General features: G+C 36.3%; 1 protein-coding gene across 3 annotated transcripts in view; it reads right to left on the reverse strand.

Annotated features, from left to right (window-relative positions):
* PIGN (phosphatidylinositol glycan anchor biosynthesis class N) overlaps positions 1 to 14,144 on the reverse strand; it is an 862,819-nt gene that overhangs the window by 237,493 nt on the left and 611,182 nt on the right. For all 3 annotated transcript variants that reach the window (XM_085606885.1, XM_085606886.1, XM_085606884.1), the window contains one exon: positions 6,023 to 6,131. In XM_085606885.1, coding sequence (XP_085463011.1) covers positions 6,023 to 6,131 — 109 coding nt within the window. The remainder of the gene's footprint in view (positions 1 to 6,022; positions 6,132 to 14,144) is intronic.

The raw sequence follows: 14,144 nt of genomic DNA on the forward strand, positions 1-14,144 counted from the left end.
ATAGCAAAACACAACAAAGCATAGCATAACAAAACATAGTATAGCATAACAAAACACAACAAAAAATAGCATAGCAACAAAAAATATCAAAACAAAACATAGCATAGCATAACAAAGCATAACAAAACAAAACATAGCATAGCATAACAAACATAGCATAGCATAACAAAAAATAGCATAACATAGCATAGCATAACAAAATAAAACATAGCATAGCATAAGAAAGCACAAAACATAGCATAACAAAACATAGTATAGCATAACAAAACACAACAAAACATACCATAGCATAACAAAGCATAGCATAGCAAAACAAAACATAGCATAACAAAACATAGCATACCAAAACACAACAAAACATAGCATAGCATAACAAAACATAGCATAGCATAAAAAAACACAACAAAACATAGCATAACAAAACAAAGCACAGCATTGCAAAACACAACAAAACAGCATAGCATAAGAAAACATAGCATAACAAAACATAGCATAGCATAACAAAACACAACAAAACATAGCATAGCATAACAAAGCATAGCATAACACAACAAAACAAAACATCATAGCATAACATAACAAAACACAGCATAGCAAAACACAACAAAACATAGCATAGCATAACAAAACATAGCATAGCATAACAAAACAAAGCATAGCATGACAAAACATAGCATAGCATAACAAAACAAAACATAGCATAACAAAACAAAACATAGCATAACAAAACATAGCATAGCATAACAAAACACAACAAACAATAGCATAGCAACAAAAAATATCAAAACAAAACATAGCATAGCATAACAAAGCATAGCATAGCATAAAACATAGCATAGCATAACAAAAAATAGCATAACATAGCATAACAAAATAAAACATAGCATAGCATAAGAAAACACAAAACATAGCATAACAAAACATAGTATAGCATAACAAAACACAACAAAACATACCATAGTATAACAAAGCATAGAAAAACAAAACATAGCATAACAAAACATAGCATACCAAAACACAACAAAACATAGCATAGCATAACGAAACAAAACATAGCATAGCATAACAAAACACAACAAAACATAGCATAACAAAACAAACCACAGCATAGCAAAACACAACAAAACAGCATAGCATAAGAAAACATAGCATAGCATAACAAAACACAACATAGCATAGCATAACAAAACATAGCATAGCATAACAAAACACAACAAAGCATAGCATAACAAAGCATAGCATAACAAAACACAACAAAACAAAACATCATAGCATAACATAACAAAACACAGCATAGCAAAACACAACAAAACATAGCAGAGCATAACAAAACATAGCATAGCATAACAAAACACAACAAAACATAGCATAGCATAACAAAACATAACATAGCATAACAAAACGTAGCATAACATGACAAAACACAAAACATAGCATAGCATAACAAAACAAAACATAGCATAACAAAACATAGTATAGCATAACAAAACACCACAAAACATAGCAAAACAAAACATAGCATAGCATAACAAAACACAACGTAGCATAGCATAACAAAACATAGCATAACATAACAAAACATAGTATAGCATAACAAAACACAACAAAAAATAGCATAGCAACAAAAAATATCAAAACAAAACATAGCATAGCATAACAAAGCATAACAAAACAAAACATAGCATAGCATAACAAAAAATAGCATAACATAGCATAGCATAACAAAATAAAACATAGCATAGCATAAGAAAACATAAAACATAGCATAACAAAACATAGTATAGCATAACAAAACACAACAAAACATACCATAGCATAACAAAGCATAGCATAGCAAAACAAAACATAGCATAACAAAGCATAGCATACCAAAACACAACAAAACATAGCATAGCATAACAAAACAAAACATAGCATAGCATAACAAAACACAACATAGCATAGCATAACAAAACATAGCATAGCATAACAAAACACAACAAAACATAGCATAGCATAACAAAGCATAGCATAACAAAACACAACAAAACAAAACATCATAGCATAACATAACAAAACACAGCATAGCAAAACACAACAAAACATAGCAGAGCATAACAAAACATAGCATAGCATGACAAAACACAACAAAACATAGCATAGCATAACAAAACGTAGCATAACATGACAAAACACAAAACATAGCATAGCATAACAAAACATAGCATAACAAAACATAGTATAGCATAACAAAACACAACAAAACATAGCATAACAAAACAAAACATAGCATAACAAAACACAACGTAGCATAGCATAACAAAACATAGCATAACATAACAAAACATAGCATAGCATAACTAAACAGAATATAGCATAGCATAACTAAACAAACATAGCAACAAATCATAACATAGCATAACAAAACATAACATAGTATAGCATAATATAACATAGTATAGCATAACAAAACAAAGCATAGCATAACAAAACAAAGCATAGCATAACAAAACACAACAAAACATAGCATAGCATCACAAAACATAGCATAGCATAACAAAACAAAGCATAGCATAGCAAAACACAACAAAGCATAGCATAACAAAACATAGTATAGCATAACAAAACACAACAAAAAATAGCATAGCAACAAAAAATATCAAAACAAAACATAGCATAACAAAACAAAGCACAGCATAGCAAAGCACAACAAAACAGCATAGCATACGAAAACATAGCATAGCATAACAAAACATAGCATAGCATAACAAAACACAACAAAACATAGCATAGCATAACAAAGCATAGCATAACAAAACACAACAAAACAAAACATCATAGCATAACATAACAAAACACAGCATAGTAAAACACAACAAAACATAGCAGAGCATAACAAAACATAGCATAGCATAACAAAACACAACAAAGCATAGCATAACACAACAAAGCATAGCATAGCAAAACATAGCATAGCATAACAAAACGTAGCATAACATGACAAAACACAAATCATAGCATAGCATAACAAAACATAGTATAGCATAACAAAACACAACAAAACATAGCATAACAAAACAAAACATAGCATAGCATAACAAAACGTAGCATAGCATAACAAAACATAGCATAACATAACAAAACATAGTATAGCATAACAAAACACAACAAAAAATAGCATAGCAACAAAAAATATCAAAACAAAACATAGCATAGCATAACAAAGCATAACAAAACATAGCATAGCATAACAAAAAATAGCATAACATAGCATAGCATAACAAAATAAAACATAGCATAGCATAAGAAAACACAAAACATAGCATAACAAAACATAGTATAGCATAACAAAACACAACGAAACATACCATAGCATAACAAAGCATCGCATAGCAAAACAAAACATAGCATAACAAAACATAGCATACCAAAACACAACAAAACATAGCATAGCATAACAAAACACAACAAAACATAGCATAACAAAACAAAGCACAGCATAGCAAAACACAACAAAACAGCATAGCATAAGAAAACATAGCATAGCATAACAAAACACAACATAGCATAGCATAACAAAACATAGCATAGCATAACAAAACACAACAAAACATAGCATAGCATAACAAAGCATAGCATAACAAAACACAACAAAACAAAACATCATAGCATAACATAACAAAACACAGCATAGCAAAACACAACAAAACATAGCAGAGCATAACAAAACATAGCATAGCATAACAAAACACAACAAAACATAGCATAACAAAACATAGCATAGCATAACAAAACGTAGCATAACATGACAAAACACAAAACATAGCATACCAAAACACAACAAAACATAGCATAGCATAACAAAACATAGCATAGCATAACAAAACACAACAAAACATAGCATAACAAAACAAAGCACAGCATAGCAAAACACAACAAACCAGCATAGCATAAGAAAACATAGCATAACAAAACACAACATAGCATAGCATAACAAAACATAGCATAGCATAACAAAACACAACAAAACATAGCATAGCATAACAAAGCATAGCATAACAAAACACAACAAAACAAAACATCATAGCATAACATAACAAAACACAGCATAGCAAAACACAACAAAACATAGCAGAGCATAACAAAACATAGCATAGCATAACAAAACACAACAAAACATAGCATAACAAAACAGCATAGCATAACAAAACAAAGCATAGCATAGCAAAACATAGCATAGCATAACAAAACAAAACGTAGCATAACATGACAAAACACAAAACAAAACATAGCATAACAAAACATAGTATAGCATAACAAAACACAACAAAACATAGCATAACAAAACATAGCATAACAAAACACAACGTAGCATAGCATAACAAAACATAGCATAACATAACAAAACACAACAAAACATAGCATAGCATAACTAAACAAAATATAGCATAGCATAACAAAACAAACATAGCATAACAAAACACAAGAAAACATAGCATAACAAAACATATCATAGCATAACATAACAAAACATAGCATAGCAACACACAACAAAACATAGCATAGCATAACAAAACACAACAAAACAAAGCATAGCATAGCATAACAAAACATAGCATAGCATAACAAAACAAAACAGCATAGCAAAACACAACAAAACATAGCATAGCATAACAAAACAAAACATAGCATAGCATAACAAAACATAGCATAGCATAACAAAACAAAACATAGCATAACAAAACATAGCATAACATACACAAAACATAGCATAGCATAACAAAACATAGCATTGCATAGCATAACATAACATAAGAAAACATAGCATTAAGTTTGATAAACTCATAGTAGCGGGCTAGCTAGCTTTAACGGCCAGTGAGTGTAAGCAACTCCGTCAACCCAAAAGCAGTCACTCGGTCACCTTTGCTCTTGTATTGCAGTGGCTTTGTTTATTAAACAGTGCCCATATTTATACTGTTAGCACTTTACTTGTGCAAATTTCAGGGCTCACAAAACTTTAATGAATCGAAATTCACAACTGAGGCTGTTAAGTTCGTGCTATATAAAACCCTAAGGATAAATAAAAAAACATTGCCATTTACAATGTGAATAGCTCCAACAAACACAAGACCTTTTTCAAAGTACAAAACATTGCCATTTACAATACCAATAGCTCCAGCTCCAACAAATGCGAGACCTATTGCATTTCCAATGCTTGTTGACATTATCACTAGGTTCATTTGAGCCATAGTGGTCTGACACCGTGGGTAGTGAGGTGTAGATTCTTGACCTTGACGGGCACCAATACTGAGATGCCAGTATACAATGCACATAGAGACTGATGTGCTACCAATGAGACCACCACTACCATTTGTAAATATTACAAACTGGTGCATGGCAGCTGAAAAATACATTTAAGAGAGTAGAGGGTATCCAAAGAAATATGATACAGTGGGAGTCCCACGGTGGGCTTACAGTCACATTATGTGAATAAAGCATGGGACTGGAAGGCCCAGAGAAGAAATGGATAGGGTATGAACTATCTCACCTGTGTTTCGTTGTCTCACTGATGCTATCAAGTGTATTTAAATCCTCTTGACTAGCCTAATACACATGCTGATGGACATTATTCATGTGCTTCTTAATTATGGTTAATAGTGACTGTGTAGAGTTGTTTGTTTTGTTGCTTATGGAAATCAATAAAGATAAAAAAAAAGAATAATACTTATACTACTACTAATAAGAAGAGCAACCTGTTTCATATAGCACTCCATACAGCTCTTTAATAGCCTCTAAGAAGTTTAGTAACCAAATAACTGTTGATTCTTTAACCTGATTTAGCACACTGCCCTTCAGCCGCTTCTACATATTATACATAACAGGAGTTCCTAGCACCCAATCTAATAAGCCCTGGAGAGGTATCCTGACATAATATCAATACCATAGTCTCCCCACTGTCCTCTAGACACCATCAGTTAATTATTTAGATCCCTCAAATCACATCTTGCAGCTCTCACTACAAAGTCGCTTAATGTCTTCTTACCCAAAGTTGTCCAGCTGACTATTTGATTTAAGATGGGCAGTCCCTGCTTTTGGTCGAGGTTGGCATGAGTATTGTTCACAACAAATATGGAAAGAGCAAGGTTCAGCATCTGAAAAATGTAAAGAAAAGAAAATGTTAGAATGATACAAAGATGAGTAGCAAGAGCACTAGCTCATTTATGTTCTTGTACCTAAGCCCTGTGAATGTTAGCACATTCTGTCAAGAGCAACCAAATGGCAAACAATAACAAAACAGTGAAATATGTAGAACACTTCCACAACTGTAAAATAAGCTAGAGAGATAGCTCAGTGAGCTCATGCATCCCCTAAAAAAATTCTATGTGTACCCGGAACCTGCAGATTTATATCCTGGAAGATCACCTCAGTGTTTCATCTTTCCATGATCGAACGTGAGTAGAGGTGGGTGATAAGAGCAAACATTATCAGATGTTTCTCTTTGTAGGAAGGACTTTAGTAGTCTTCGTATCAGTATTAGGTCTGGCGTTTATTTGGATATCTATATTCATTCATGGTAAACCACAAATTATGATCTCAGAATTTCCCAACCTTTAAGACTATGATCTACTTCTGTTTAGTAATCCAATAATAAAAGAAAAAACATTATCACACATTTTCCACAATTACCCCAACATTTCACCAACCAACGTATTCATTCACTTCTACCTGGAATATTACAACGCTGTGTCCCAATTTCATACCAGGTGGTCCTCACTCTAGACAGAAGTGGACTACCGGATTACTCAAAGTGGATGTGCTTTTCTTCTCACTTATGCAAAGTACTTTGTAAATTGGTGGTCGAATTGTCAGGAAGCACCTGAGTTGTCTTGCCCTTGATCAATGGCCTAAACACCTTCAGGCAACCAGAGACACAGGATATCTACTTAATACAGATAGCCTCCCAATTACAGGGGGTGAAGCATCTGTTACCACTGTGACCACTGGCCGGGGTTGGCAGAATGGCCCATCACATGTCAGATGCTGTTTATTAGGATGTCTCTTCAGAAACGCTGATGTTGTCCAAAAGGCATGGCCAGTGCTGAAACTATCAAAGGCTTAATTCCTATGTAAAGATCTTACACGTGCTACCGAACAGAAAGCGCCAACCAGATACAGCAGGCTAACAGGCCTAGCAGCATTAGAAGTATTGAGGCTTGAAATACAGCTTTTGTGCGAAACATAGGGATCATACCCTGAATATTAACGGCAGATTGAAGTGGGGAAAAAGCCCTCAAGGCAACACAGTCCAAGAAGGCTCCAATGAAGGGTTGGCTCTGTGTTGGTTGAGGGTGGAAGTTTGAGCAGTTGATGGGAAACCCCAGTTTGAACAGCTGTAACACCGTCCTCTGCAGGTGGTATAAGACGAGCAGAGGCAAGACCACTTTTCACAGCCATTTGTTGAGGTCTGGTAATATTTGTATTGCAAAGATGGACTGATGACATGGACAAGGCTTCGTAAAGATTTAAGGGGATGATATGAGGCCAAAAGAAAGGACCTCATGTTGTTAGTGAGTAGATGATATAGCTGCGATTAAAGAATTTAATGTGGAACTTCAGGACAGGCTCATTAAAGTAAATGTCATGCAGATCGAGGGACACCACCCAATCCTCAGATTCCAAGGGCGGCAAGACTTGAGCAAGGGTCATCACTATGAGTTTCTCCCTCCAGAGGAATGAGTTCAGTACTCCTGCATCCGCCACATGGCTCTCTTTTTTTTGAGGACCACGAAGTAGCAGGAGTAACACCTGTGCCCCCATTCGCATCAGGTACTATCTAGGGTGAGCACTTGGCGAGCAACATCAGCATCTCCTTGGAGAGGATTTGAGCATCATCCATAGAAAAATGAGAGAAGGCAGGAGGTATGGGAGAAGGAACCTCCAGAAAGGGCAGGACATAGTCAACTTGGAGAACATACAGGACATACTGGTCCAAAGATATTTAACACTAGTGAGTCAGAAAAAGACAGACTCCACCTCCCACTGGGTTCTCATGTTCATCCAAGGACACTTCAAAGAGATTTTGGTATGACGGCTTGCAGAGAGGAAGAGACAGATGGTTGCTTCTGCAGACTTTTTCCCTTTACACTGCCTTTGGCCTTGATAGCCCGGAAATTCTCCACGGCCTGTTGGATTGGCTGTAAAGGTTGTCCCTGATGGAAAGTGCCTGGAGTAGCTATGAAACTTCCATTACTCTTGATACTCCTTGGGAGGCCAGGCCCAGAGAACATGCTTTTGAACCAATTAGCTTAAACTTTTTCAAAGCAGAATCAGCCTGCAGGCCACAAAGCCAGGCACCATCAAAGGTATTGTTTGTGAAGGAAGTCTGGACGTTTCCAGCAAATCCGGTACAGTGCATCCGCGCATGTCTGTGGATCATAACATTGGTTCCTATAGCACAGGCAATAGAAAATCTGTGGAATCCCGGCCACATTCAAAGATTTACTTTGCTTTTTCCTGCCTTTCTTGAACAATCTGTACACAGTCAGTAAGTGGGCTTACAGGTACTACTTCCCGCTTAGTTTGGTTCGCGTGTAAGTGTTGTAATTTACATGTATTTTTACAGTGATGTGCTTGTACTGTTACATTCTAGTTCTATTTGGAATGTACGGCTAGAACCTGAGATTCCACAGAGGTTCAGTTGTACTGAGCTTATCTGGGCAGCTGAAGGTTCCTGTTGCTGTGCTGCATTTTAAGACATTAAATACTTTAAAATATATTGGATGGTGGATCATTTCATTGGCGACGAGCGGAGGAACACTGTCTCAACTTCTACTACAGCAGCACAGAAGACAAGTGTTCCAGGACCCATATTTTGGATTTAAAGAATTTATGGACTGATCAATAGGATGCAATTTAAAGGAAGAAAATAATTGAAGTGTAAAAGAAGGAGGAAGAAAACCGTATACATTTTGGACTTTGTATGAAAAAAGACGGAGAGGAAATGACAGCGTTGTTGTTAAAGAAGAAGGAAAACTAATGAAAATTGGACTATTTCGAGTTACAGCAAAAAAATTCAACTACAATACGTTATTCACATAAAGGATTTCAACTATTTGGGCTAAACATGGACATATTTCACGGGTGGAATCATCATACCAGTTGGATACTGCAACAACGCTGCGGGCATTTTTTAAAAACTGCCTGGTTTCGCGAGCTGGTCTGGAACGAGGACATCCAGCGCGACAGAGTCAGGAACAAGGGCATTCGAGATGCGAGGTAGACTGTCTGTCTTCAACACGTAATCGGCGTCATAATAACGCATGGTATCCTGGGTACTGGAACTGCATCCTGGAACGTGTGTCGTGACGAAACGACGCGGCGGCCATTTTTGTATCATTTGGTATCCTAGCAACCACACAGAAGAATTTATACAGATTTTCGGCAGTGGATGGACGAATTGCATCGTAGCTACGCGGTGGGCAAAAGCTTTTTCAAGATGTTGTTTTTGTGAAGCAAACAAATATGTTATGCATATATATATAAGGAGAAAGGATTTTGATATCACCAAAGTCGGAACAGTCAGGGGATTAGAAAATATACATTCACACATCAAAGTACATTGGGCAAGAGGATCAAAGTGGAATCAGTAACAACAAATGGTGGAGTTAATTGTATAGTTCAAAATTAAGAGACTTCAATGTATATACAATCAAGGGTGCTTTCACTAATTTTTCAACAGAATTAATTTGTATTTACCAAGCTAACAAACCAAACAGAATTTATCTTTGGTAAAAATACGAATTAAGGCTGAAAGTACCTAATTTTTTAAAAAATGCAATTTGATCCGCCAGCAAAGTTTTTGCAATCTAAAGGGGAGCCACCACTTCCATGGGCAAGGTGGAAGGAGGAATTCATTAACTATATGAAAGCAATTGATGGAGAAAGGATGGGAGCGGAAAGAAAGAAAAGTATTTTGTTACACTGTTTAGGGTCAGAAGGACAAATGGTGTTCAGAGCATTACCGCAAATAACGGTTACAGAAAATGGAGAAGCAACAAATGTATACAACGAAGCTTTGCTTAGGATAGAAAAGAGGTTTAAACCAAAGAGTAATATAGCCTTAAATAGGTTCAAGTTTTACACTAGAGTACAAGAAGAAGGAGAGTCATTTGATGATTTCTTAACAAGTTTGCGCACCTTAAGTCTACATTGTAATTTTGGTAACATCACAGACGAAATGATAAGAGACCAAATTATAGTTCACGTTAGGTGTAAGGAAACTCAAAAACAACTATGGGTGATGGGTGATCCAAAGTTATCAGAGGCAATTTCCACCGCAAAAGCGTTTGAACAAACGGAAAAGTGGATGCATGTGGTGAAGGATAATGGTAACAAATCTGATAAACAAGAAGAGGTGGCGGTTGCTAAACGCCAACCTGCTATTAAGAATGAAAGTCACAGTTTAAATTCGACTTCAGTTCAAAATGTTAGTTTAAATAACCCTAGAAAATTTGATAGAATGGGGAAATATGGTGTGTGTTACAGACGTGGAAACAAAGATCACATGGCTTCTTTTTCAGGATGTCCAGCCGTGAAAAGAGAATGTAAGAACTGTGGGAGAATTGGACATTTTGCAAACATGTGTAGAGATCAGAGAAAATTTCCTAATCAATATCGTTCCAGAATTTCGTGTATGTCTCAGGGTTCCATACAAGATATAAGTGATATGGTAAATGGTATGGAATCACAAAATTCTGGATTTATTGTTTCCCTCAGGGATAATATTTCTACAGTAGAGTATGAGGAACTTGAGCCAGTTAAAAAACCACCCATGTGTGTGGTTTCAATAGGCATGGTGAGTCTAGAGCTCATGGCAGATTCTGGATCACCCTGGACAATAATATCTAGACAATATTTTGAAGAAAAACTTAACAAGGTTTTTGATATCAGCAGGATATGTTCACCGGATATAAATCCTGTAAGTTATGATGGGTCACGTATTGACTTGATAGGTTTTTTCAGAACCTCAATAATGTTCAAAACCAGGAAGGCAGAGATACAACTGTATGTTTCGGTTAAAGGTATTAATGTCGTGGGTTGGAAAGATCAGTGGAAGCTAGGTATTATGCTGAATCCAAGACTTGAAGAACCTGTAGTGTTGGATGCATCTTTTGATAATATGTGTGTGTCATTTACAGGGTCAGAGGAGATGGTAAGTTTCATTAAGGATTCTTATAAGGAGGTTTTTACAGACTCCTTAGGAAAACTTAAGGATTATGTTCATCAAATAAAGCTCAAAAGTAATTCTACACCTGTTAGACAAAGGATTAGACCGGTACCGTTAAATGTAAGAGATGAGCTAAAGGAGATGTTGAAGGAACTAGCATCTGAGGGCATTATTGAACCCATCAATTAATCGGAATGGGTTTCTCCAATTGTTTTAGTCCGCAAACATGATAAAAAATTAAGGTTGTGTGTGGATTTGAGAGCTTTGAATTCTGAGATTGTGGTGGATTGTCACCTGTTACCTAATATAAACGAGGTGGTCTCATTATTGGAAGGTGCAAAGGTGTTTTCCACTTTTGACTTGAGGTCAGCATATCATCAAGTTCCTCTAACAGAAGATTCTAAAATGTTGACGGCCTTTATCACGCCGCAAGGTTTATATCAGTATAACCGAATGCCTTTTGGTCTGGCCTCTGCGGCATCGGTCTTCCAGAGGATAATGTTTAATATTTTCAAAGACTGTGATAGCTTTGTAAAGTGCTTTCAGGATGACATCTTAATATTTTCTACCAATGATGAGGAACATTTAAAACATCTTTCATTGGTATGTGATAGGTTAAAGGAAAATGGTTTAACGCTTAAAGCTCACAAATGTAAGATGTTTAAAAAATCTGTAGAATATTTGGGCCACACTTTAACTGGGAATGGTGTAATTCCTAAAAAATCAAATGTTGATGCTATCTTAGATGCTCCTTCTCCGAAGAATAAGGAGCAATTACTATCTTTTGCAGGAATGTGCGAGTACTATTCTAAATTTGTGCAAAATTTTGCTAGTAAGATGGAACCGTTAAGGAAATTGTTGAGAAGGAATAATGTCTTTGTTTGGTCAGAGGAACAGGAACATGCAAGCAAGATTATTAAGAACGATATTTTAAATGCGCCAATATTAAGACCGTTTTGCATGAACAAACAGTGTATTATCACAGTGGATGCAAGTCTGTATGGAATTGGGGGTTGCTTTCGCAGAGGGCTGGAAATGAAGAGTGGAATGTATGCTTTGCGTCTAGAACGTTAAGTGAGACAGAAATGCGTTACGCGGTAATAGAAAAAGAATTACTTGCATGCGTGTGGGCAATTGAACATTTCAGAAATTATATTTGGGGCGCAAATTTTACGTTGAGAACGGACCACAAACCTTTGATTAACATACTGTCCCCAGGTGGAGGCTGGAACTCCACAGCTAGAATTGCTAGGTTGACATCCTGATTGCAAGAGTATTGTTTTAAGTCTGAGTTTGTGCCAGGAAAAAAAAATGTGACAGCAGATTTTTTATCACGTCATCCCTGTCATTCAGATTCTGATGGAAAAGATGATGAGTCAGAAATTGTTACTACAATTCAGGATGTAGTGGTAGGTGCGTTTTCAGACATATCTGAGGAGTCATGGAAATCTTCTGAAGAGAATGATGTGTTATGGAAGTTAGTGAAGAATTACATTTTGGAAGGTTGGCCAAGAAGGAAAGATATCAGTGAGGAGCTTGTTCCAATGTTTAATGTGGCTGATCAGTTGGAGTTAGAAGGTGACTTTGTTTATAAAAATGGAAAGCGTGTTCCACCTTTTGGAGTTCGTGAAATGATTCTTACTTTGGCTCACAAGTCACATCCAGGGATGTCGGCTATGAAACGGTTGATTAGGTCATATTTTTGGTGGCCAGGAATGGACCGCATGGCAGATAGGACTGTTAGGGATTGTGATGTTTGCATGTCAAATGAGAAAATGTTTAAGGTAAATATTCCGCCTCTTAAGAGTACTGAATGGCCGGAGGAACCCTGGAAGAAATTGTCATTTGATATATCTGGGCCATTCATTAATCTTCCAGTGGATTCCCGCTATGCACTAGTGCTAATAGATTACCACTCAAAATGGCCAGAGGTTAAATTTGTTTCGATGGCTACCACTGATAAAGTGGTGGAATTCTTTAAAGAAGTGTTTGCTAGAGAAGCTTGTCCATCGGCGATTGTTACTGATAACGGGGTTCAATTAACTTTGAAAGACATGGAAGAATATTTTAATTGTCACAATATAAAACATATTACTACATCATTGTATGCACCACATGAGAATGGTCTGGTTGAACGCTTCAACCGGGTACTGAAAAACTATATATCAGAGATTCTTAAGGAGACAGGTGATTGGAAGAATGCGTTAAGGGAAAGATTGTGGATGTATAGGATCACACCACATTCTGTTACGGAGGTTAGTCCATTTCGCCTGTTGAAGGGTAGAGAGCCTGTTTCTCATATTTGTCCGTGGTGGCTCAAGGAGAAATGTGGTAATAATATCAGGAATGATTGCAATGTCATGGACACTAGTTTGGTTGTTGAAGAAAAACAAAGGAAATATAGGGAATGGTATGACAGGAAATGGAATACAAAGGAGCATGACTTCAGAGTGGGGGAGTTTGTGAGGATTAAGAAACCAGGTTTCCTAAGGAAGTGTTCGAACAGGTTTTCTAGGCCTATTAAGGTCACAACATTTTTTAGGAATTCTCTTATAACTCAGGATGGTAAGATGTGGAATGTTAGACGGGTTGCAAAGTGTCCTATGAATGTTAGACCTGTTTCTAATTCTAATCGCTCATCTTCAGATGTACATAATGATGGTAGTTTTTGGGAGTCACCTCGCTGTACTGCTGATACCACGACATTACACAATGATTCCGTTGCTTTGAGAGTCAAGGATTATTCTCGAACAAGGTCTTTACCCAGGAAGTTGTTAGATTATGCCTGTTAGTTGACGGATAGTTTTGTTTTGTCAAGCAGTACTGGATTAAATGTATTTTGGTTTTTTTTGTTTGTAAAAAAAGGAGGTATGTTGTAATTTACATGTATTTTTACAGTGATGTGCTTGTACTGTTACATTCTAGTTCTATTTGGAAT

This window comes from Triturus cristatus, chromosome 5_2 (assembly GCF_964204655.1).
Source record: "Triturus cristatus chromosome 5_2, aTriCri1.1, whole genome shotgun sequence".
NCBI lineage: Eukaryota > Metazoa > Chordata > Amphibia > Caudata > Salamandridae > Triturus > Triturus cristatus.